General features: G+C 39.8%; 1 protein-coding gene across 5 annotated transcripts in view; it reads left to right on the forward strand.

The window, feature by feature from the left end:
* The window catches only part of CDH19 (cadherin 19), a 99036-nt gene that overhangs the window by 24140 nt on the left and 47409 nt on the right, over positions 1-27487 (forward strand). For 4 of the 5 annotated variants that reach the window (XR_002098949.1, XM_019524757.1, XM_019524739.1 and 1 more), the window contains 2 exons: positions 19619-19958; positions 24910-25204. Coding sequence is in view for 4 of the 5 variants with exons in the window: in XM_019524757.1 (XP_019380302.1) it covers positions 19761-19958; positions 24910-25204 (493 nt within the window). In the remaining variant the exon portion in view is untranslated. Of the gene's footprint in view, positions 1-18163; positions 18998-19618; positions 19959-24909; positions 25205-27487 lie in introns of those variants that run through there. The other variant, XM_019524749.1, reaches the window with a different exon arrangement.

The following is a 27487-nucleotide window of genomic DNA, read 5'->3' on the forward strand; positions in this document are numbered from 1 at the left end:
GGGGGGGGGGGGTTGTTTTTTTTTTTTAAGGAAATAAAACTTCTCAGGCATTTTTTCCTTGATGTTACTATTCTATAAATAACTCCTGAACTGATGCTTTGGGCACTTCTCATAGATAAGTAGATTTGTAACAAGCTTAAAGTACTGTAATATAGTAGCACTGAATGTCCTTTTTTTCTTTGTTTTCATTCCTCTGTAAGCTGTACAATAATTCAAGCATTGGAACAGTCTACCTAGAGAATATAGGGAATGTCCATCCTTGGAAATTTTCAAAAGAAGGTTAAACAGACACTTGGCTGGGATGGTTAGTCCAGGATGATCCTGCCTTGAGCAGGGGCCTGAACTGGACGACCTCATGAGGTCCCTTCTAGCCCTATTTTTCTATGATCTTATAATTCAGATAAAGAGATTAACTGCTACAATATCATCATCAATATCAAATATATCCATTTTGGTCAAGATTTTCAGCTGTGGAAATATTCAAAGGGAAGATTAAGGGCTGGCATAAAGCTGACCCTTTTGCTAGGTAGCTCCAGGGCTGAATAAGTGACAGAGTGCAAGTTAAAACATCCTTGTAAGCCAGAGTCTTGGGTGAGCTCTTGGAGACCCTTAATCCTACCTGGGGTAGAACAAGCAGCCAAGCCTCTCTCGTGAGCGTCTTCTTGGAGAGCTCCTTCCCCCTTGGCTGCTGACAGAGAACTCCTCTCCTACTCCCAGCCCTGGGGTTTATATTTGCCCAGGGCCCTGCGTCTCCTGGTCAGCTGACTAGGGGCATGTGCAGGCTAATTTATTCATTGGCCTGTTGACACAGTAACTTGCACCTGTGGGCTTCTGCCTGGCGCTCAGGACTCTCTTCCCAGGCAATTTCTGCTCTTATAGGAGCAGGCACCTTAGTGCCCTGCGACATCGAGGTTAGTGCATGTTTTCAATACAATTAATACCAAAGCTTTTTTTTGTTTGTTTGTTTGAGATCAATACATTGAGTAGTAGGCATTTATCTGAACCTGTCATTATTTTCATTACTTAAAGCTGAAAGTCTGCCATGGCATCATACAACATAACCGATGACTGCATCACACCATGTACATTCCCACGTAACATAACGCAGTATATCAAAAAGCACCCCTCATGACATACTGATGAATCAAATTGTTTTCCTTTCCCTTTTCACGCCCCTATAGAACAAATTTCTTATTCTTTAGCAAACAGTGTAATCCACATATTATGCTTGTGAACTAGAGCAGGGAAAACAGAGTACAAGCCCATACTTTGCAAAACCAGAAAACAATCCGTGTCCCTGCTACTGCCTTGTCCTGACAGTTTTTGCAGAGCTTAACAGCTGCTACTTCTGGAGTTACTCTTATTTTTCTTATAAAAATAAGCATCCAATAAATTATTAACACTTCTGCATTCTACACCTCAACATGGAAATTATTAGTGTTACTGAACTGTGTTTTCCTGTTCTTATTCATTGTCGTTGACTGCCTGATGATCTGGCTATCAAACACGTAACTGCCTTGTGCCAGCATAGGACAGTTGAAGTGTATTCCTCACTATTAAGGAAGTGACACCTATTTATTAAATATACATTCCATTGGCAGTGGACTTTATAGACAAGACATAAATAATTTAAAACTATTACTGTCTGCAGAATCTCAGTTCTGGCTCAGACAAACCAATGAATTAAGTCTTTGTCCAATCAGTTACTATGGCAACATGATGGTCTGCCCAATTTTAGCTGGCTGAGAATGAGTGTATTAAGCAGTCAGAATCCCTGTAAGACTCTTAAGAGAAGGAAAATTATGTTGAGTAAAACCAACTCTGGAGGAGAAAGATTGTCTGGGGAAAATGATTCACAGTTGTAAGAATTTCCTTCGTATAAGCAATCCACAAGTCAATCAAAACTGCATCTCCAAGTATTTATCTGCATGGATGTACAAGTACCTATATGTATTTGCTTATGTAGATAATGTCAAAGTTATTTAGTTTGCATTCACTTAGCTGTGTAGGGGCTAGAAAGTACTGCAATTCATTAGGAAAGTTTAAGGAGAACAGACATGGCTATAAAGCAGGATCATATGCATCAGCTGTGATACAAGGCCTTGAAAGTCTATGGAAAAAATGTCCATTCACCCTTGGAAGAAGGCTTCCTTTATTGCAACACTTCATAAGCCACTGTGGTAAGAAAAAGAAAACCGTGGAAAGCTTCAGAGGTTTTTCTAGAAAATGGTAGCAAATGTGTAAGAAAGGTGATTTAAATGATTTCTAAGTACTAGATGCCCATAAAAATTAGTGTCAGGGTGCAAGTGTCCATTCTTGTAACCGATAGTGATATTAAACTTTTTGACAGAACATTTACAAAAAACACAAAAACAACACTTGAAAAATACTCTACTTATTGCTTATAACAGCTCCTATTGAAAGTTAAAGGTTTCATTATGAAAGTTTTTTTTACCTATCTTAGCAAATATGACAAGCCTTCCTTAATTTTGAATAGCAAGCTTCCAAATATAGGCATTGATTGTGTCTCTCAGTCACATATTATATACTAGTTTCCATTCAAGAAAATAAAATATAATGTAAAAAGAATCCAGATGTGCAAGCTCAACTACAGTGATAATGTGTTTCCAAGTTTCTGTTAATTTTTAACATCTTGTCAATTTGACTCCTATGCCACCATCATACAGCTTGAGCAATTATTTAAAATAAACTAACGTGTCAGGACATAAGAGTTGAAAGAATTTAATCTAACCACCAACCATCCAACATCACAGGATAAATTTGCTATTTTCCAGTGCCTCACGTTGTTCCTCCAACTTCACAGCCTAGCTTCCAAATTCATCATCTCTTCCTGGGTCGCATGAACTCTACTTTGTGCCTGGCTACACACTTTGTTTCAGAACTACATAATATATCCCCTTCTAAACAAGGGCTGGTCATACAATTTCCATTACACTCCCATTCTCTGGTACAGGCTCTTAGTCTCCCAGGTGTGAAAGGCAGATCTCAGGGTTTGCAATGCAATACACTAGTGCACAGTATTAGAGCCAGCCCTATTAGCTAGAACATTGAGTATCTATTCAAGATAATTGAAACTGGCCTTAACAGTTAGCGTTCAGTGCTATTCTTGCAGCGATAAAGGGCGATCTCCTGAAGTGGGATTTGTATAGATTCTGCATACTTTGTTCCAGCAAATCATTTTAGTAATAATGTTTTTTAATGATTATACTGGAACCAAAAACTAAATTGAAAGCCCCTGCAGGTTTTGCCTGAAATCTCTAGTGGATTCTACAGCTGCAGAAGATAGCTACAGATTTTTAAAATATTTCCTGATGATTTCTTCTGCCTTGGTATAGAACTTTGGACAGCTGTCATTTATGCAATATATACTTTGTGGAACAAGCAGACTCCTTTCTTTGAACTGAACTGCTGGTGACTTTCTATATTGTTCTTTCCCCTTAACTCTGTCTAAGTTTTAATGTTGCTACTAGTTATTTTCCTAACTACTGCAGGAGAATGACACACCTCCATTTTGTTTTATGGTCTGAACTCCAGGTTTCTTATAGTCACATCTCATCATTCAAGGTCAGATCATGATTGCATTACAGGTGCTTCCAATTAGGTGTTGCAATCTTGTCCCAGAAGTGTGATGCAGCTTGGTTACATAAAAGAGTTTCTTACACTGTGAAAGTAGAGGGCAATGTTTTCTCCCAAAACAGATCTAGATTGCCTAGTCAAGAGTAGTCACTGAGCAGCTAGCCCATAAGAACTCTAGACACAGATGTGTCTGAACTTCCACTCGTTTTCTGAGCTTAAGTGCCTAATTTAGGGCTAAGAGGTGATTTTATCATGTCAGGATCTGGGTTACTCTGAGGGAAGACACTTACCTGAATTAGAATGCTAAAGGAGCATTTGACTTCATATCCTCCCATGTATAGCACTCTCCTAGGCTCCAGTACTTGCTGCCAGGAATAATTATGCCTTTTATGTTAGATAGCCATTGGCTAGAATAGTCCAGACCAGATCTTCCTTCTTCCAGGAGTCAGGCTAACCAATAGTTAAAGAGTCATTTGTTCCACTTGCTTGCCCTTCTTTAACCTTATGCATGCTGCACTTCTGGCTATCCTATGTCCACCTTCAGAGGAGTGGAAAGCTCCCCCCACCCAAGCCTCTGAGCCCATTGCCTTGTGGTGAGGCTACTCTCCTAAAAAATGGGAGCTCTGGGTTTGAGTCTCCTCAAGGAGAGAAAGGCCTAGACCCCAAGTGCTCAAACCACTAGACAAACGGACAGAAGATGATCTTCACTCACTATCTCCTTCTACATTTGTTTGGGATGGTTTTAGTTTAGAGGCAGGGTTCGTTTCAATTCCTCTGCAGCTCAAAATCCTTCCCCTGGGTCACACAGCCTAGCTGTATCCTGGAGCTCTGCCTCCCGCAGCTCCTCTGGCCAGATTGCCTTCACCGGATCAGGACTTGTGCTTATTAAGTCCATGGCCACGTGACCTTCCCTTTCTGCCCCCAGGCCTATCAATCACTGCTCACACCTGGGAGGGGAGGCCATTTAGGGCTTTGCCTGAGTTAGCCTGAGAGAGTCCAACTACCCCTGAGTCCTCTGTCCCCTTTAGTAACAGGGGTAGGGTCCACATTACCCTTTGTCTTTTACTTGCTTCTCAGCTTGAGTGCCATCTTTTAGGGAAAAAAAGAGAAAGTAATAAAGTTAAAAATGTAGGGTTTGATTAGGCATTTTATCATTTCAGTAATACATAAAGTACTGAAGATATCAGACACTGTTCAGTTTGGGATATAAAAGATGGGACTACAAAGTTATAGTAGCTCTTAAGGAAGGAAAAATTACTGTCTGAATGGCCCACAGGGACTTTGGCTCAACAATATAATGCAGCACAATTTATTTTTTACAATAGTGCTCTATGAAGTAAAATATCAAAAAAAGCTGCACAGAGAGAAGTATGATGGAGAGATAACATTTAACAAAGAAGATACAGAGACTCATGCAGGTAAAGGGGGAATAATGAACTACAAAGATTGAAGAGAGTTAAGAAACTTGGATAAAGATGCAATAAACTATTATTTTAGATAAGATACAGTGGTGGGGATAGAACTGGCAGGTGAGTAGGCAGATGATCAATTTTAGGCTCAAATAAACAGACAAATTTAAACTAAGACTGGAAAAAAGGTGACTCAGTGCCTTCTTGAAGTGGGAAGGCAGATGAGGCTGAGCAGAATATGTGGAAGATTAACCCAGTATTTCAGTGAAACAAGGAAGCTAAAACTGGAAGGCAGAAAAATAAGGCAGAGAGCATGTCAAAAGATGGAGATGAAGACATGGGCATATAGTACTGTTCTCTGGACATACTCTTTCCTGCTGTTGTCCAGGATACTAAAATGTTTATGAATTAGGATTTTACCCTTCTCCCTGCTTCAGAAACATTAATCCCCCCAAAACAGTGCATATTTTAGTACTACTACTAATAAAAGAAAATGATAGTAACTATTCATTTTTATTTTTTGTGATATGAGGCATCTGGCTACATAGATGTTTTGGTTTTACCTAACTCTACATGAATTTTACCTTGGATAATAACTTAAAAGCTGTGCAAAGTGATTATAAAGGAGGACATGAACATTGCTACTGCATCAGAGTAGCAACATTTTGTACTCAATTTGCACAAGTACAATTGATCAGGTGTGTCTACATGTTCATGAGTGTGCAGTGTTTACTGTGCACTTAATTTAGTATTTGTATAAACAAGTACTAATTAAGTGTGTTGTAACAAAAGGTACCACACAGTAGCACCAGCGAACACCTTTTAAGTGATATTACTGTGCAGTAACCTAATAATACTGTGCAGTAGCACATTAGCATGGTTTGTGCTGTGGCATGCTTCTGCACAGTATTATTACTTTGTTAGCTTCTTGTGTAGACATGCCCACTGTGTGGGAAAGTAGAAAATACTTAAGGCATCAGTTTTCAAGGAAAAGTACATCCCAATATGAATAATTAGAAACATCAATAATAATTATATTAAGGTATGGTCAAGGTAGCACTAAATTTCAGTGATGCAGACTTTTGAATACAAGGACCAAGATCCAGGCTTTTGGTTCCCCACAGTTGAGAAAGTGGAAGAAAGAGATTACAATTCCATCCCCAAAAAACAAAGGTGACTTACTGGAGTTTTGGAATAATTCCAGATATAGGTTTACAGGTCTCCAAACTGAAGAGTAACCCTCAAAGATATGTTGAGGAAGGAAAATACCAAGTCAGTGTTTTGTGAACATCAGAAGAGTTTGTTTTCACATCAAAATTCAAAATGGAGTTCACAATTACTATGGAAGTTAAAAGTCTCGTGAAACTTTTTGAACTGTATGTGGAACATCGCCAGGACAAATGGTAGGTGCCAGAAACAAGTTTTAAGATGTTGCTTGATAAATTTATGAACTATGTTTTGTGACAGGATTATGTGTGTAATACTTGGATATCATTATGACCCAGGTAGTCCCTTCTACAGCTATGTGGGTGTGTCTACATGAGACGCTACATCACCATAGAGTAGCATCAGTAATGGCTAAAGCAAGTACTGCACTGTAATGGCTACAGCAAGTGGAAAATGACTGTGTGGTAACAACTGTGCAGTCAGGGGCATACGTAGATGCTCCCTGTTTATATGTTCCCTATTGGTCCTGAACACTTCAGCACCTAAAAAATTTACTAAAAGTTGGGATGAAAACAAGTAACAGTAACAAAAATGACAAACAGGAAGAACTGATTCATAGATGTACACAACTAAGAAAAGATGTAGACAAGATAAGATATTTGAGAGTGTGAATTAAAAGTAGCAAGAAAAAATGTAGGGGTGGAATAGTGGGATACTGCAAATAAAAAACTTGAGGAAATAAATCTAAATATTTAAGATAAAATTCTTAACAGTGATATATGATATATTTGTCCTATGAAACAGAAACAATGGACGCTTCATAACTAAGACATAAGGCTGGACCAACGAGAATATGATCTGGGAAAAAATACTGCCTTCATGTCAGATAAATTAATAGGTCATTTCCAATCTCTAATTCCTATTATTCTGCAGTCTACAAATAATGTATGTATTTTTTGGTAGCAGACAATTTGATTTGTTCTTGTCTCAAGTTAGTTGCAAACTTTCTGTAAAACTGCATTTTTTAATGAATTTCCTGGTTGACATTCATAACACTTAGGGGGGAAAAAAATCACTTGGTGGTTAACTGTGATTTTTCCCCCTTAATATCCATTATATGGTCATCAATCTAAATCATTTTTTTAGCCTAACTCACATTTGGTAGGGCAATTTTTCTGACTTACTGAAAAAATCCTATGTAGTGTTAAAAATAATGGCTCACTGATTTATTGACCTTTGTCTCTGCATTTTATTAGTAAACAGAGTGCAAACTTAATTGCTGGAAGTGCAAATGATCACCTTTTTAATTGAAGGATTGGGATAGTTAATTGTGCCTAGATTTGTTTATGCAGTTTTTTATTGCTCTTATATTTATTTATTCATTTCACAAATATGGCATGGTAATTTTGCTCACATACAAGTGCTGTAATGTGATGTGATATTTGTCTCTTACAGCAGAAAATCTAATGACTTATTTGTTATTATTCTTGATTTGCACTCATGAAAATGAAGAATTACCTCCATAATAACTCACCAGATAGAACAGAAAACACAGACCTAAATGAAAAATTCAGAATATTTTAAAATATTTGTGCTTTTCCCATTGATTTCATTGAGACTAAGTACAGAGAGTCAAAAAGCCTGAAGGGGAATCGGTCCAATCTTCACAAGTTTCTCTAACCTGCATAGATCAGACTGTTAACATGGAAGTCATGCTCACTCTTCAGTCAGGGAACACAGGCAGATGCCTTCACTGACTAAAGCCAGAAGGCAGGGGAGGGGTGCTCTTGCATGCCTCCCAGCACACCAGACATTACCGAGGGCATCAGAGTGCATCCAGGGCAGGGGCCATTCTTCATTGACTGCCCAGCACAAGCCCCCAACCCCCAGATGTCCCCCACCCTGTAGAGAGGGAAAAACAGAGCCTTCTTACCCAGGTCCTGCCCCACCATGAGCTAGAGTGTGCTAAGAGGAGTTCCCACCATGCAGGGAGGGGAGCACTCCCCATCCCTGCCTGGATGGATGGCTGCACAACCCTGCTCCCTGTGAAGCTCTCTGATCTGCAGTGGATAGGGAGGAATGAAATCCTGCCCCCCATCTCAGTTCCCCAAGCTGGGATCCTCCCAGCTGGTGGGCCCCTGTGCCACAGGGGGTTTTCCTCTGTCTGTGCCTGGCCCGGCTGGCTCCAAAGAAGGAAGGATCAGGCCTTGCTGCCTAGCACAATCTCCGTGGACTGCCCTGCATATCTTGCTGGCTGCTGCTGGTGCCAGGCTGTAGCTGGACATGCCAGGGGGGCCTGGGAGGCTTGCTCTAAGCAATGGGGAAGGGAGCACTCCATAGAGGGACATATTGGGACCTGTGCCCCGCTGCAAGTCCCCTGGGCTGCCTAGTACATCCTCCTGGAGCCTGGCAATAGACGCAGCTGGCAGGATATGCTAGGCCACCTGGGAAGCTTGCACCAGGCAGCAAGAACAGGAACACTCCATAGAGGGAAGGATTCAACCCCCTGCCCAGTCCTTTCCTCTATGGAGCACTCCCACCCCTGCCAACTGGCACAAGGCCCCAGGCTGCCTCGTCTATCCCACCAGACCTTGGCACCAGCAGCAGCTGGCAAGACACACTGAACAGCCTAGCAGGCCTGTGCTGGGTGATGGGGTCTTATCCTTCCTTCTATGGAGCCAGTGCAGCTGGGTGGGGATGGGGGAAACCCCCTCCCCACCTCATGGCACAGGCTATTCCCATATTGGAAAGACCCCAGCTCAGGTGGCCAAGACAGGGGTGGGGGCTTCATTCTCCCCTTCTTCCCCTGTGGGTCAGAAGCAGAGACTTGCAGGAGGCAGAGGTGTGCAGCTGTTCCAGCCTGGCAGGGGTGGAGAAACCCCCTTGCAGTGGAGGCTTCCCCCAGCTGGGCAGTCCCCAGCTCAAAGCAGGCTGAGACTGGGGCAGGACCCTTAATCCCCCCTTACCCCAGTGTGTCAGAGGCAGAGACTCACAAGGGGCAGAGCTGTGCAGCTGGTCCTGCTGGGGGGACTTCATGTAGCATGCCCTGCCTCCTAAGTTGAACAGAACACTAGAGCTGTGTGAAGCTTCAGGTGCTGATTCGATTTGAAGGAGATTCAGCCCAATTCAGTGGCTGAATCCCTGAATCCAAATCAAATCAGGGAACCAACTAAAAGGTCTGAATTGATTTGAAGCTCTCTGAATCGATTCAGAAAAGATTTGGAGAGCTTCAGCAGCTTGGGCAGTCCCCACTGGCTACAGCAGGGAGCTGGACCTGGACACCATGCTGGTAAGTAGGGGGCAGAGAAGGGGACCATGAGGGGACCCCTGCCAGGCCACATCTTTTGCCTGCTCCCGCAGACCCCCCAAGTACCCCTCAACCCCTGCCCGCTCTCCCAGCCCCCTCCTCCCCCAATGGCTCCCGGTTGTTTAAAAAAAGCTCCTACTTACCGGGTGCTCCCAGGTGGGGGGGGCAATCCCCACTGCCCCCCACTGCCCTATGCTGCATGGGGGGCTCTGCCATGATCCCCCCTGACCCCCACCCACTGTCCCAGCATCCTCATGGCTGCCATGCCCAACCCAGCACCCGGCCTTTAAAAAAAAAAATCAAAACAACAAAAAAAACTGGACTCACTGGCTGGTGCAGCAGCCTCAGGGTTTCTGGGGCATGTAGAAAAGTCCCCCCCATGCAGTGAGGGGCAATGGGGGGCAGCGGGGTTTGCCCCCCACCTGGCAGGAGCCAGTGAGTGTGGGTTTTTTTTCCAAAGAGCTGGGAGCTGGGGCTGGGAGAGCAGGGGGGATAGGGCCTGTGTGATTCGGAGATTTGACTGATTCAGCAGCAGCTGAATCTCCAAATCAGATTCGGCCAAATCAATTCAGGACAGTGATTTGAATCACCAAATCGAATCACTGTTCCCTGAACTGATCGAATCCGAATCGAATACTGGTCACTTTGCACAGGCCTATAGAACACCTAATTGAGGGGGACATGGGTCCGGGGTGGGGGTGCTCCATTTTCCCACCTCCACCCCACTGCCCCACTGGACTGACAGATGTAGGCAGCATGAAGGGGTGAGGAGCAAAGGTAGAGATTAGCCTGCCTGCCCTGCGAGTGGGGTTAGCAGGGTGCCACAAAGCATCCTGGGATGCTGGGGGTAGACTTAACTGGAATCAGGAGGGTATCTGGAACAGAAGTTCAATCAACCAATCCAACCTAAAATGATTAAATTAGATACTACACATCCATCCAAATCTATCTTTAACTGGGTTTTACCATTTTGAAAGTGGTCTATGTGCACTGAACTTGTGTTCTGTTACAGGTTTAGTCCAGTTTGAGATCACTTATACCAGTTTATGTGTAACTTCTGTCCCTAGTCTGGTAGTGGGATGGAATTGATTTTGCTATGGACCTTATAACAGGGAAGACATAAATGTTAACATAAATGGAGAGAAATCTAACTCTAAAGAAATAGGTTAGAATGTCACAGAACGTGCCTGACTGCAAATCATCTCACAAACAGATTCAAATGTGAAATCACAGAATGTGGTCTTTTACATCATTATGTTGACAAGTGGTGCTACAGTAGTCAGTGGTGTCCTGCAGAGTTGAAAATGTTCCTGAAGGATTTGCCCAGTGAATCAAACATTTTGTAATTGGATTTGGATTTTTTCTGGAATAGAACTTGAGAACGGAAGCAAAGATTATTGTTTTTTTTATGTGTTTGGGTTTGTTTGTTTTTTTTTAACATTATCAAAATAGTTGTTTAAGGAGAGTTCTGTTTTTTACACAGAAATATCTAGTTGTGATTTTCTTATATACAATGAATGAACTATCTTTTAAAGGTTCTAAGTGGAAGTAATTTTTGGAAGGTTATAATTAAACCTAATTTTAGTTTATACATTGTATTTCAAGCACAGACATAAGTGAATTTTAAGAGCCCAAGCATCTGTTTACTAAATTTATTTCTTTTTCTGAGATCTCAAAATAAAATTGCTGTAGTTATTGAATAACCAAAAAATTAAAATAATTAGTCATAATATTAAATACACAAGGAAACATCTCAATTTTTCTTTAGCTTAGTCTTATCTAGCCACACATTACTTGAAAAAAAGATTTAGTTTTATACTAATCTATGTAAAAGAGCAAAATATAATTATTTATTAGTCATTGCTAATTATTTATTAGTCAGAAGTAAATATTATTTTTAATCAGAATTTGAATCAGAGACATTAAAGTTCTTATCTAGAGTTTTTACTGCCAAAAGCTAAATAATCCAAAGTGATTAGGAGTTAGCCCTTTTTTGTGTTATATAGCTATAGTCAAAAGCTCTATGTATAAATTCCTTTGTCTTATTGTTTGATCAAGGTTCTGGCCTGGAATTTTTTTTCCAAGTTTGAACTCCTTATATAAAGTATTTCATGGCAGCAGTATTTCTTACAATATAGTTCATAAGTCAAAACAACAGTTGTGTGTGTGTTTAAAAATCAGTCAGGCTATAAGCATGTATTGATTAATACAAATATAAAAAATTGCAAAACAAGCACAGATAAAAATTATGTATGACTCAAAAATGCCTATTTCAGTTTTTGAGGATGCAAACTGCCGTTTGCTTTCATAAGCAGTGAGGATGGTACACCTATTGATTGGCCTGGGGGATATGCTGAAAGAGATGCTGCTCCTTAGCACATCCCTAGAATATGGGCAAGCTCCTCAGTAGGGGCTCCATTCCCATTCGTGGCTGAAACATGACATTCAAATACACTTTATGAAAATCATTCAGCTATAGTCTATTGGTGTTAGTCAAGGACCATCAACTCTGGGAACTAACAGGAATGTATTAAGGGGAATGATTATTATGAGAATATATTAATATAATGTGGGATCCTATTTGGCCATATATACAATAACTATTTACAGCCTTATCCCTTCTCAACCTCTGTCCACATCTGTCCTTTGTACAAGCTAGGTACATGGAGCCAAAGTGGAGGAACCACTATTTCAAGAGACTGCAGTAATAAAGGAGTAGGCATCTGCCTTACAGAGCAATTTGCTATGATGACAGTCCTATCAATGGTTTTCTCTCACACAGAGAACCCAGAAAACTTGGTGTGGGTGACATCTTCCTATCCTATGCCTATGCTTTTGGATGGGAAGGGTGCAATCTTCAGATTGGTCACGTAGGAAATCCAGAAATGGCTGGTATGGAATACAAGGTTCCAGATCTCTCCAGAATGCCACAAGACTTGCAGTGATGGCAGCTGCACTTGTGGGGCGAAGAGGAGGAAATGCTTGGCTTATTATAGTACCAATTGCAAGCAAAGAGATGTAACAAGTAGGGTTTGTGGCCTAGGCAAATCCTGTGGGAGAGGAGGGGCAAGGGCTTAAGAACGACTGGGCAAGAAGCATCTCTTACTAGGCTCTAATTATGCCAACAGTGCCATTGCAGCAAAGTGAAAGTGAATTTCTGGTGTTGGACACATGCTGCTTGTTTGCTCTCTTGAGCTAAAAGGCAGAGAGTAGGAGATGATAGGAAGGGGTGCGACTGAACTATAGGGGGAAAAAAGCAAGAGGAGATGGTTGCCTCATGAAGTTTCAAAGCTTTGGCAGATTCACATCCATAATATAATGATACAGTGTGATACCTCTTCATGCTCCCGTTGCCATTATAACTTTGCTGATAAATATCAGGCCTTGAAATGGTCCAAATTCTGTTGCCATATGCTCAGAAATAAATCTGCAGTGATTCCATTGGACTCCATGGAATTTCTTCATGTTTATGCTGGTAAAACTAAAGGTAGATTTGCATTCAGTTACATAATAACTTGTTTTATATTGTACATGACAAACTAATGTATAGATCTAGAGTTTGTATATTTGAAATAAAACTTGTGTTGCAGTTGAACTCTTAGAATTGGGACTTGCAGGTAAGAAATGATATATGACTGCAACAAAGCCAACATACATATGCCGAAATCATAGCACAATTGCCACACAATCATTCAGATCTGACAGAGTTCACAGGGGACAAACGACATGAACACCAGCATCAGTCAGTTTCAAGTGGACAGAAGGCTTGCCATAATTATTCACACTGGTTTACTCAGTTTATTTGATGATTAATTCAGTTCAGTTTAGGACATGACAGCAATCAGAGTTCTAGTGTGGACAGATGCATTTCAACTGATCTGCTTCCTATGGAGGGCCAGGTTTTAGTCTCAGGAAATGTTATCTAGGTCTTTTTGTACTGTCACAGATTTTCTCATACGCTATTGTGATCAGATTATCCATATTAATACACTATTTGGTAAGATAATCAGTAAACCATTATAAAACAATCTAAATGACAGGACTGCCTGTCATCCAGCTCTATACTGATTAGGATCCATGGATATAGAGTTGCTAATCAGTTAGCTCATTCATTTCAATAAAGCTATTTTTTCACAAATAACTGGCCCATAATTACTCTGGGAATTCTAAATAATATTTCTGAGATCTTTTTTAACAGTACAGAAGCAGTCTTGCAAATGAAAAAAAAAGTACCAATTAGGTTGAAATGAAATTTATGTCACAGTGACTTAAATGAATTCTATGAAAGTTAAATGCTGGCTGGGACAGAAAAATGCAAACTACAATATACACATCAGTTGATACAAATAGAAGACCGCCATATCAGAACACATTTTAGAGAAATTTCTTGATAATAACCAACTGCTTTTTATTATCCAGTTTTGCATCATGTAACCAAAGCTACTGTTTACTTAGTCCTGATTAAGATACATAACTGAATCTAATAATTTAGTAAGATCAATATTTTTATGGCAGTGATGATGGCAAGATGTATAGATGGTATGGATACAAAAAGGAGGAGAGAGAAAGGTTATGGACAAAAAGGGAAAAACAAGAAAAGTAAACTTTTAGTCATAGTTTCAACTTAAATTATACTGAAATTGAGCAATAAAAGTGTGCATATTTTTAAAAATTATAAAAAGAAAAAAAAAGAAAACAGTGAGGGGAAAAAAGAACATTGAAATGACTGAATGAACATTAAAAACATTATCTGAGCTGAACAGGTAATCATCAGTGAATGTAGATCTCACCTTCATTAAGTCAAGAGAAAGGAACCTGAGTCCTTAGATTTCTCTTGTTATGCTTTCCCTGAGTAGAGTGAGAAGGCTTTTATATACTGTTGAAAGGGACCTTAAATGGAGTAGGTGTCTAAATTCCATTAAGAATGGATGTGTTCATTCTTTTGAACATAATTATTCTTTTGAGGGAATTTCCTAAACAACAATAGTTTCTTAAAAGATACTCATTAAAACTTGAGATAAAATGCATATAAAAGCAAAAGATAGAATTTTGCACAACGTCGCTATATGTATAAAAGTCATAAGCTAAACGAGGTCAGAGATCCTCCGTTTATTTACAGAGAAAAGAAAGGTCTTTTTTTTTCTTGGAAGAGAACTGTATCCCTTTGATGACTCACAGATCAGCTTGACATTCCCCTTAAAGCATCTGTAACAGGCATTGTAAAGCTTTCCTTCCAATGATGCTGTGGTACTAAGGGGACACAGCACATAAGTTCAACAGGGAAAAACCTAGGTTGTGTCTACACAGCAGAATGCAGTGCTTTGTAAATAGCTAATTTGTGGCTAACTTAGTTATCTCAGATCCTGGAAGTATATCGCTGTGTTAGCACAATAGTCTGCTTGGCTTATTAACTGTGTGGAGAAGCCAGACTTATCCTTTCAGACTATATCCTCATTAAGTCAAAAGATGCATTTAGGAAGAGCTTAGTGAACACCAGCTGGCTATGCCTACTTAACAACTTTACAGTCAGTACAACTAACACTAGCACACAGAACAGCAGGTGTACTGCATACAGATAAATGAGAGAATAAAATTCTGTGGGAGACAATATAAAATAATAAATGGCACATTTACTGAGTCATTCCTTTTGCCCACTTATGTGAGAACCCTGGCTCCTGTTAGTTCTGGAGGACAAAATAAGGATGATAAAACTGGGCTGCTTTATTCTCAAATTCCTTGTTTTCAAAGACATACAAAAGACTAGAACTCTTAGTTCCAAAATGATACCTTTTAGTAGACCAACTGGAAAATGGCAAGAATATTGTCCTTTTCTGCAAGCTTTCAGGATCAAAGTTTTTATCATAGTTTTTAGTTGCAGACTTACATATATGATCAATTGATGTTCTGTAAGGACATCAAGCAAAACTAGTCAACTTCACCTCTATGTTAGCTAAATTTCTAAGAGTGTACAGAAAGAAATAAAAAGAAAGTTACATGTTATCCTTAGACCAAGGGAACTTAAAAGTGATTATCTGAAATTTAAAGCTCATTAACTTCTACTAAGTGCTCTCTGAGTGTGTCAAAGATGTGCCACTTCAGACAAAGGTTAACTCTGGGCCATGTTACCTAGCTCATGTTAGGGTAACTTCAGTCTGCTTCAGAGAGAAAATCAACAATTTCATAGAATCGTAGAAAATTAGGGTTGGAAGGGACCTCAGGAGGTCATCTAGTCCAACCCCGTGCTCAAAGCAGCATCAGCCCCAACTAGATCATCCCAATCAAAGCTTTGTCTAATCAGGTTTTGAAAACCCCAAGGTTGGAGCTTCCACCACCTCTCTGGGTGACCTGGTTCCAGTGCTCTCTCATTCTAGGATGCACCACTCCCAGAGCAGAGACAGAGTTCAGGTATCCTGGCTCCTATAAATTATTACGGTCTATATTAAACAACATATAACATCACCCTTATTTACAATGAATTCCCACAACACTTCTACAAAAATACAGCAGACCTGCTTGTGAAATGTAATTAAAAACACAATTTCAATGACAGAAAATAATCCAATTTTAAAAAGTCTAGTGTTTTTTCCTCTACTCTTATTTTGGCTTCATTTAATAAGCATTATTATGGCTGAACATTTACAGCCACAAAAGAAAGTTATCAATGAAGTCAGGATTACAACCCAGGAATGAGGTGTTCCCAATATCACACATATTCCTCCAGATCAGTGGTTCTCAAACTTTTTCTGTTCCGGGCACTTGTCCATAACTCTTGTGAATTGAGCAGCACTAAGTTTTATCATCTATTTAATACAATGCTTAGTTCCTTTCACAGGGGCCCAACAGTGGAAAGGCAAGGGGAAAAGGAGCAGCTGGGCAGCAACAAACCTGGGCTTATCTTCTTATACCCCATGGCACCCTTCAAAGGATCTTACAGCACCCCAGGGTGATACAGATTAAGAGTCACTGTCAAAGACACAGCTTGAGTCACAGATTAAGAGTCGCTGTTCTTGATCAAGTATACCTTTTTTGACTAATCACTACACACAGTATCCTTAAAATTAATGAAGTATGAAAAGCTTACATCAGACTTCACATTGATTGCAAAGATAAAATTATAATTAAAAAGCATTGAAAAAAAGATAATGAAGAGCTAAACCCACGATAATTGCTATCTGTTTTCCTTCCCTGTGGAATTCAGCAATCTTCAGAAATTAGAATGGGATTATATCTACCACTGGTCACACAGAGATAGATTAAATAGCTGTTTCACACAAATTATTTTACAAATATGTTTCTTTGTTGTTGTTTTTTTAAATAACAAGGAAAAATGACAAACCAAATGCATTAATTATGCAGGTTGATCTATTTATGTGTTATCCCTCAGGAATTATGGAAGTAATAAAGATAATTCAAGCATTATCTTTCTTACTGTTTGAATCCTAAGTGGTTATTAGTACACATTACTTCATTTCTGGAAGAAATCTTTCTTGGAGGAAAGATATAGTACAACAGTAGAATTATCATTGAGTGATGATATTAAAATGTTGCTAGAATTGTTAAAAGTATAGAAACAATGTGTTACCAAATAACAAATGCACAGCTGAGTTTATCAAAGTATCTAATGCTTGCAGATCTTCAAGTTTGCTTCTAGAAATTATTTACCAACCTCATTTCCCAGAGACAAGTGAAAATTAAAAGTAATAAGGGCCCTGAAGGTCCACCATAAAAGACAATACAATGTCAATCTAAAAAAAAAAAGAGGTTTTAATTGAAACATGAATTACTCAGTTTTTCCTGGAAACCAAAAACTTTCTTTGTATGTAGCATAATAGCTCACTGCTCTTAAGTGTATAGGTCTGTAGTGCAACAGGGTGATTCAGGGGTGTCAAACTTTTGGCCTGTGGAGTGGATCTGGCCCATGGAGCCCTATGATTTGTCCTGTGTGTCACTGGATTGGCACAAGCCCCACCTGCTACCTGCATGATGCATGCCACTCCACACAGCTGGCCCTGTGCACAATTTGGGAACCAATCTGGATCAGTCCATCCAGGAACAGCATACAACGATGGTCTGGTGGGCTGCTGCATGCAGGATTTGCTGTGCACAGGGCATGCAGGGCCACCTGCACATGCGGCATGCAGAGCCAGCACAGGATGTGTCCTGCCCACAGAGTACCAGCTGAACTGACACTGGACACAACACATGGGATCAGGTGGGTTGTATGAAATGGCCCAGATCAACCCCCTGTACCGCCTATAGAACTGAGCCCATCCTGCGCTCCGCGAGCTGCACGTGCCCAATGCCAGCCCCATGTGCTGGCATGTATTTATGGTTAAACAGTGGGTTTTTTGTTTCTGTTTTTCCATAGGTACTACAAAAGGTTTAGTTCCTGAAACCAAGAATAATTTTTATCATCCTAAGACAGTAATTTACAATGGAAGTTTCTAACCATCATTGGAGGTATAATACTTGGGTGTACACATTATCACCTAAAAGAAATATGGGAGAAATTATATTCTTTACATTATCTGTCATTGATGATCAGCTGCTAGTGCATTTTAATGGGTGGAGAGTAGCAGAATAACAGAGTCATATTCTGTACCCTTATTAAGTTGATGTGTTAGAGGTGTTTACTAACAAGCTTCTGTTTAAAATTTCCTCTGTATGAAATATAGGTCTATAAGATGACTAATGTAGTCTGTTGAGTAGGAGGGCAAGGTAGCAATATCAGAACAAAAAACAAGCTGATACGTAACCAGAAGCAACTGCAAGGGCCCAAGCCCAAACTGAACACCTGTCAATAGATTTAAGCAAGGTTTAGACTATTTTTTGAATGTCCTGAAAGGACTGTTTTATCTGTTTTTTGTCGGTGGTGTTTGCGCCGCCAGCATGTGCAACAGTAAAATAAAGTTTATGTTCTATATTCTAATGAACTGTGTATTCAAATTTAGAAAAGGTGTCAATTGCTAAGGATCAAGTTCTGCATGTCAGTTACATCAACAATTTCTCCTTAACTGTGCCTAACTATGACTAACTTTCAATATATAAATGAAAAACATTCTTTCTAATAATGCAACCATGTGAGAATCCACTCATCTTAATCAAACCTATGTTTTAAACAGTTGGACCCTGAGGTATGGCTTTAGTTACTTCTGGGATAAATTCTTAAAATAATCATGGCAAAGTGTTCATGTATAGAGTTTAAGTATAGCTTGATACGTTCTTATGATAACAATGCAAGGATAACTGAATATATAGGTGGATGTGTGTTCCAGTTTGGCTGTTTTTACCTAAACTTCTAAGAACTGATTGGTATGGAATAAACTCATAGTGAACCCCAACTTCCAGTCACTTCAGAGCAAACCTTTAAAAAATGAAGTGTGTCTGTGGCTGGTTGTTTCAGAACTCTGTATTTCAAAGGTGGCCATTCTTAGTGGAGCATTATTTCTAACTGATCGTTTTGTTGAGGTTGTCAATGTAGAAACCACTCGCAGCAGATGACAATAGAATACATCATGTAAAAAGGTTTGGGCTTGCCAAAAGAATATTTTGTGTCATCAATTAAACTGACTGTTGGAACACAAGGGCTTCCAGACTGTTTTCCTTTTGTCTGTGAACTGAAAACATGAAATGTCAGAGGAGGTAGAATCATCCAAGACTGTTGAGTTCTGTTGACCAAGTCAGAGAAGCATATTTCAGCTGCTTCTTCCTATGTCAGCTCCTGTGTCTCCTCTTTTTGCCTTGAGGATTTTTGTGAGATCGGATGGAAAGAATGAGGAACTTTTAAAAAAATGTCTGCGCTTCTCAATTTCAGCTGCGTGTCATTAGGGCACTAACAACTTTTTTGCCCATGAGGCAGTTCTGTGACTGCAGCTCCAAATGAGTCTCGTCTAAGCAGAAATGTGCAGTTACTCCAAAATTATTGCTAGACGACACAATACAATTTGGAAAATGAATTAATTGACACAGGTTAATTTGGAAGATGAATTAATTGAAGGATGATTTTTTTTTTTTTGCATAGAAAGTCCCTCTGAAAGGTTTACATAAAAGAAATTTGAATACTTGACTTTTATGCCTTTGAGTTGCTAATAAAATCTCTCGCTCTTAAATTGACTGTGTTCTGGTTCTTCTTTTTCAGGAATAGGAGGAATTTTTAATACTGAAAATCACCTATTAGATTAGCAGACAATCAATATTTGTAAAGGAAGAAAGGTGATGCTTGGTAAAAGCTTTCCTTTTCCCCTTCCACGGATGAATACAGATTGAAAGGACGTTTCAGCATGAATTGTCATACATCACTATGTCTTGTGCTGACAATGGTTCAGCTATGGCCTTGCTTTCTAAGTATGCAAAGACATAGCATCCAGAATACAGACCAACCTTTTTCAGCAGCCCGGAGAGTGAAACGTGGTTGGGTGTGGAATGTGTTTTTTGTGGAGGAGGAAATGAACTTAACAGAGCCTGTCTATGTTGGTCAGGTATGTTAACACTTCTGTGATTGCTGCAGTCATTAGTTTAAAAATAAGTTTTGAGTTAACATGTTAATTATCATTAATTAGAATCAGATAATTTGACTTTGCACAAAGCAATCCTTCCCAGTGATTTAATATTCTCTGCTCTGGGTTACCTAGGAAAATGAATTGAAATTTATCAAAAGCCTGCACAACATTTGTCCGCACTGGCCCTGACTGTAGAATGGGCCCCAGGGACATGGAGTTCATTGAGGGAACAGAGATTGTATCTACTACTGTGTGGTATTAGTATCTCATTTGTCTCAACACCAAATTCATTATGCAATTAAAAATAAAACTGACACAGTGGGTGTTGACACCAGACTTTTAAGTTCCTTCTATCTTCTGAATGAAAGCTAAGGACTCATTTATCAACATCTGGCAATTTGCTTGTGCTATTTTTGGCACTGCATAAAAGCAACCATACTGAGTGCAATGTAGTTTACAAACAGTATTTAGATGATTTCCTATTACACTAAGTAGCAGCTGATTTACCCCTCATTAATTTTTAATGAAGCAGATTAATACTAAATCCTTTTACCACTGAGAAGCTACAGGAAACTTCATGGTTCATTAGATTAACATAGCTTTAGCACAATGAACAATTATTTTTCACCCTCTTTTAAAAATGTGCTTTAAAATAGTTTTCTTAATGAAACTTTATCACCTCTCTGTTTATTATTATTTATCATTATTTTATTTTTTTTAAAGACAAGTAATTGTAATCTCTATATCTGGTGTCCTTTTCTGTAAGGTACTTTGTAGATGAATGAACTGAAATAAGTTTAACTGCTAATTAATGAGCACTAAAATTTAATTAGGCCCAAAGTGTAGAGTGCTCAAAATTCATTAATTATTTTTTCAGAGTCCCTTCGAAGTAACTACTGCAGAAGTATGAGGTCTCACTTCTAAAAGGAGGTAGTGGAGACATGGCCTACGCTTTTGTTTCTGGAAACTCAGTTTATGAATAACAATAATAATGTCTTGTATTTTCAAGAAGTTTAAAACAATTTTCATATTCTTGCCTTTTTATTTTGCAGAGTGCAACAGGCAAAGTTAGATACAATTTTATTTGCCGATTATAGTGAATTTATTGCTGTTTAATTGTTGTTTAAATCAGCCACATTTACTACAGAAAAGCATATGCTCAGCTGTCAGTAAGTGAAGTGACAGTCTAAGATCAGCTGGTGACTTTTTAGTAAATAAGACCCTGCAGGAAACTATATCAACAAGAGCCCAAAGACAGACCGCCTCTGTTATTAGCTGTCACTTGTTCCAGTTCACATCTCCTCTTGATATACCGCACAATGAGACCTTATTCTTTCTGAACTTTACTTTTTTTGATCATTTCTTTCTAGTTTTCCAAATGTCCACATGTATTTAATATTTGCTTATGAATGAATAGTGACTTCAGCGATCACGTTTTTGAAAAGGAATGTGTCCATAAACGTAACTCGAGACATATTAAAGCAACTATCTAGCCTCTTGGGCTGAATTCTCCTTTCTGTTAAAAAGGGATTCTTTTGAGAGACAGTTCTGGCTTAAAGAAATGTATATATCTTTATAGTGTAAAGAAACCTTAGCATAAATAAAAAAAATTAGGTTCTTTGTACATATTTGCATTTTTTTTAAATGATAGAAAGAATCCAATCTCCAAGCAGCATAGTCATATCAATACATACAAATCTTCTGGCCAGAATTACTTAAAAAGCAGTCATAGCACTAGAATACAAAACATTGAGACTGTCTTCCTTTTTGACAGCTGTTTTTTCCTGTGTTCTAAATTTTATAACTTTCTTGTATCTTCTAGAATTTTTTTCTGCCTCACAGGAATGGGCAGTTTACTTTCTGTTAAGAGTGGCTGTAATATTTTTGACGAAGCTGAAACTTTCTAAGATGATATATTGGATTCATTGGGGGGGAAAAAAGACTGGAGAGAAGTGAAAATATACTGTTATTTTCTATAGCCTGGAGATAAGAGCATTAGACTAGTGTGGGGAAAGCCTGTTTGTACTTTGGCTGATTCAGAGTGTCCTGGGATGAGGACCTCTGCCGTAACTCAGGCAGAAGGGGAAGTTGAATCAGTGTTTCTTATGATTTAGAACAGTGGAGCTCAACTTTTTAGAATAGTGGGTTAGGTGCTTGCAGTGCAGGAGAGGGAGGAAAGTGGTTGCCTGCCACGTAGAAAGAGATAGAGCAGGGAATGCTGCAGAGGGGATCAGTGGAATGGCACAGGTCAAGGACATGGACAAGCTGGGCTAAGCTTCTTGCCACTGATCCTCTCATGGGTCAGATTCAGTTATGCTGGGGGAAAATCCAGGCTATGGGCCATAGGTTGAGCAGTGCAGTTCTAGACAGCCTAGAACACCTTACCCACCCACAGCCACATTCTGAGTAAAAAGGAACAAATATTGTTCTGAAAACTAATACTTTTTTAATGTTTGAAAGGTTTTGGTTTTGTTCTGTTGTAGAACTAAACCAAATTTTGAAATCACCAGATGCCATGATATGAAATTGTCATTCTCTAGTTAGGGCCATGGCACATGTAACACATAGGATATGTTAACTGTACATAAAATAAAAGAGTATTCACGTTCAGTCAGCAAAATGTGTAAGGTGCCATCATATTGAAGCAAAGTTAGGACTTTTCATGCAAGGAAGAGCTCCAGATCATATTAAGTAACATGTATTCAGCTATCCTTGTATTGTCTTCATGGAACAAGCAAACAGAACTTGTCAATTGTTGGTTCCAGCCTCAACATTGCACCAGAGTCCTGAACTAGCTCTGGTGTAGCGTTGGGACTGGGACCAACAGTCACCTGGTGGCACCACACTGGAGGCTTGAACCAGCTCTGGTGCAGAGCTAGGCTAGAATTGATAATCAGCAAGTTGTGCATAAGAGATCATGTTAAAAACTAGTAGTAAACATTACCATGTGACCGCTCAGAACACATAGTAACTTTTAATACCATACAGTAATGCTTAGTATGATCTAAATAAAATACGTGCTCAGAGTCGCATGCAATAATATCCTTAGATTTCGTTAGTAGTTGTAACAGGGTAAGGCAAACCTATTGCAGTGCTAGCTGCTGCACAGTAGGGCAATAGGCTGGAGCCCTGCTGGGGAGACAAGGCACTGCTATAGGTAGGCTGCCGGGGAGACCACTTAGTAACCCTAATTAGAGGACACCTGTGGCCAGCCCTGTAGAGTCAATGGACTGGAAAGGGACAGGACCTGAGAGAGATATAAGACAGAGCCAGAACTACTGCAGGATATAGCCCTGGAGGCTAAGAGGGAAGAGCTCTGTAGTGAGATGTCTGTTGCTGAGAGAGGGACTGTGAGCATGCTATGCCTGGAGATAACAAGTGAAGAGGATGAGGGCTAGCAGCTGACTAAGGCCCAAGGCTGCTAGGAGTTACCAGGGGGCTAGAGGTTTAGTTATAGCCAGACTGCTTATATTTTTGGTTTGAATTTTGACAAGTGGTTTGGGTTTGGGATTGTCAGGGGAAAGCGGAGGTCCACATAGTGGCTGAGGATATGAGAGTGTCTTGAGCTCTGGCAGGGCAGCCCAGAAGGGACAGAGACAAGGGACACGGGCCCAGCACAAGAAACACAAGGATCAGAGGCCCAGAGACACTAATGACCAACAGGGCTGGGGCCAAGAGAGCTGGACATGAATCCATGGACCAGGGCTAGGGGCTTGCAGCCAGAGAAAGGGGGTGGAGGCTGAGAAGGACAAGGCCCCAACAAGGGAGTGATCACATAGTAACACCTGTGAGACATGGGCATGGCTGTAGGGCTGGTTGGAGACTGCAAATAGCTTTTATGGCTACAAGTACCCTGAGAAGTAGGGATGGGCAGAGAGGGCATACCAAGCATGAAGCAGGACTGAGACCAGTAGGGTCTGGGTGGGACCTGCTGACTCTCAGAAGAACTAAGGGCTTACCCTAAGACCCTAGGCAGCCTCCCTTTCATATTGAATAGTTACATAAAGGCATGGCAGGAAACAAGAAGGGAAGGTACCTTAGAGCCAGAGCAAACCAAGAGTTGCATAGTTACCAGGGGTCATCACAGTTACCCCTGGAGCCCAACTTGCTACAGTAGTCCAAATTTAAAGTCGTCTGAACAAGGAATTCTGGAAATGTTACCTCCTTTCCATAAACCCTCATTTCCTGACTACCATTTACAATAAATCAATAAATAACATGACATGAAGATAAATAAAAAACACAATCCGTGGGATACAACACTGTTTAGAAAATGAAACATTATTTAGTTATTCCTCATATCTGTTAACTACAGGGTAGCTATGACTGAAACACTTATAGTATGTTCCCAAATGTTCCTACCAGCTCAAAGGGGCTAAGTTTACTTTTGTAGAACAGGTTGGTGTGTACCTTAACTTTATTTTCCAGGTATGTTTACTGTAGCTGGTATTTCCTGGTTTCAGAAGTTTGGTTGTTTATCTCCTTGCAGTCCTATGTGTTTATGTCCTATATGTTTCAAATGATACAAATGTATACACATGCACACACAAAAGTGTGTGTATGTGTATGCATATTATTGCCCTTTGATATAAAAATAATTTAGAAAAATTTTGAGAGCTTTTTTTCTATATTCCCTCTTCACTATCTTTTTGATCAGTGTGTAGGCCCTGATTTAATAAGCCTTCTTATGAATATGCTTACATTCCATTGACATAAATGCTTAGTTCAATTTTAGTTTTTAAATGACCACAACTTTTCTATGGGTAATTATGCATAGTATATAGTACTTTGCTACCTCAATTAAATAATGTTCCCTATCCAAGGTCATTGGTGTTTAGTTTCAAATAGAAAATATATATACAAAATAAAAATGTATAATTATTTTCAAATGTCACCCAGAAGAATAAATTGTTCTCTTTGGTCTTTGCAGCTAAAGTCTGATTTAGACAAAGAGGATAGCACCTTTAAATACATTTTGACTGGCGAGGGAGCTGGAAACATTTTTACCATCAATGAGACAACAGGTGTCCTTCACGTGATACAGAAACTTGATAGAGAAAAGAAAGCTCTATACACTCTAAGAGCGCAGGCAATTAACAGGAATACTCAGCTGCCCATGGAACCTGAATCCGAATTTGTCATCAAAGTTAAGGATGTCAATGATCAAAAGCCACAGTTTTTGGATGGACCTTATGAGGCCACTGTTCCTGAGATGTCTCCTGAAGGTACAGAATGTCAAGAAGCTGGTGCTATATTTTATGCTTTGGAGGGCATTCATAACATTTAAAAATATTAATAATTTTTTTTATAAAGTGGCTTTGATTTGGAGAGGTTCCACAGTGTTTAGAAATTTAAAACTTAGAAATGTACAAAGAATTGTGCATATGCTTATCTGTAAGCCCAACTGTAGTCCTACTGGACCCACCAATATACTTGCCTTTGGACAGAGAGAGGTAATTTGACAAGGTCAGTCTGAAGTCAGGCGAAAGATAGAAGGGAGGGTAAGATGAGCAATCAGTGACTAACTTTTTCAGGGAGGCATAAGCTTTTGTAAGTAATACCCAACTTCCTTAGATGATTCTGACAAAGCAAGGTGTCACATACAAAAATTTATGCCTCTGACAAGTTAGTCTCTAAGGGTGTGAGTAGATGAAATAGGAGTCCTAAATTGAAGCAGTTGGGTTTAAAAAACACTGCTTCAATTTAGGGCTAATTAAACCCCTGTCATGCATGTACTCCGGTGACTTATCTGCCTCTCTGGTGGGGAGAGGAGTGTGAGCTGCCAGTGGGCAGAGAGGTCCCTGGGCTGCAGGGAGGGGAGAGGGGGGGCTGGTGCTTCCCTTCATGGCAGCGGCACCCTCCCCCACAGGCAGCATTTGCCCACAGGCATCCAGCTCAGGTGGTCCCAGGGGACACTGTAGCCATGGTGGGAAGCACCAGGTCCCCGTGCAGCTCAAGCAGGCAGGCATGCAGGCTCTGGGGGAGGAAGGGGAAGATCAGGCTCTCTGCTTTTTTGGGTGGAGCCTGCTTTCCAGGGCTGCTGCCAGGCTGCCTGCAGAGCCGCAGAGCTGCACAGAGTCCAGTGCTTTATTGGAGGAGTTTTAGTTTGCTGCACCCCGTGTCATTTAAGGTGCATTACGCTGCCAAATTTTCTACAGCTGCTGGAATTAATGCACAATATGCTACTAAGGTGTGCAAACACCGACACCATTAAAGTGGTGCAAAAGTATTTAGCTTGCTTTAAAGTGTTGTGCACACATGTCCCTCATTTTGTCTACACATGGCCTAAGATTCTACTGTGTTCTGTTTTGAACAGATAAGTAGTTATGTGTTCTGACTTAGGGTCCTAATTAGCAGGTGTATAATGATACACAGAGCTCTTCATTCACCACACAAGTCATCCCTAGGTTTGAAAATGGCAGTCAGTTATTAACAAGACCTAGCAACATAACATACCTTATTCAGGACAAGCAGAATACAAAGGAGAACTGAAGGTGAGGGAATGAAATGCTTGCATTTAAATTAGGGTAGGGCATCACTCTTCTACTCTTTCAAATAGTTCTACATGTGATCTTTACTGGCAACAGCCTGTAAGCCCTTCAGGTGTATAGCAATGTACAATAAGGAAGGGTGGGGGGCAAGGAAAAGAAGTAAACTTTGAGGGACTATGATTTCTATTAACTCCAGGTATATATAAGTATATAAATAAGAAGTGAACAGAAAATTATCAAATATACCTCCTTCAATCTATGCTGACTATGCAGAGGGATTAAAGCATAGTCTTTGTGATAGCCTATGTGACATGCATTGCCCTCCCCTATAAATTGAACAGAAAGGCGTTTTCTTTAAATCACCAGCCATCAGCATGGTCTCCAGAAGAATAGTGACAGAGTTTTTGCTTGCCCTGAAGTAAAAGTGTTTTTGCCATGCTGGTGCAGTCCTTAGACTGATGAACCTGCTTCCTCTCCCAGCTAATTTCTCTCTCTTTGGAATGAATTATGCCCTAGGAATGTAATAAAGAGAAAGTCCCTTAATTCTGTAAGCATAGGGGGCTGGAATATTGCCTTTCTTGTACTTCTCTCTCTGATCCTGCTACTGCACATATAAGAAGCAAAAACACCCTTCTACTTAAAAAATAATAGAAAATGAAAACATCTATCTCCAAAGTATTGTCTCAAAAGTTTGGGAAAATTGGATTCTTTAATGAAACCTCTCCAAAAACCCCAAATTTAATCTCTTTCCTTCCCTTTTGGTTATTTCAATTGCAAATAACATTGAAAAGAAATCTAAATAGTGTACTGGTTAAAACTGTGTGAATTAATGAGCTCATTACCTCAATAGCATCAGTGATCATAAAAAGTAATAAAAACTATGCATCATTCAGCATTACCCACTCGCTGTTAGGGCAGATTCACTGAATCTGTCACGGAGAGATGTAAACTATATCTTCCTGTGCCAGCTTATTTTTTACCTTCCAAGAAAGCAAGTTTATTTGGGGGGGGGGGGGG

This window comes from Gavialis gangeticus, unplaced genomic scaffold, assembly GCF_001723915.1.
Source record: "Gavialis gangeticus isolate Ggan-Ray unplaced genomic scaffold, GavGan_comp1, whole genome shotgun sequence".
In the NCBI taxonomy this organism is placed as follows: Eukaryota; Metazoa; Chordata; order Crocodylia; family Gavialidae; genus Gavialis; species Gavialis gangeticus.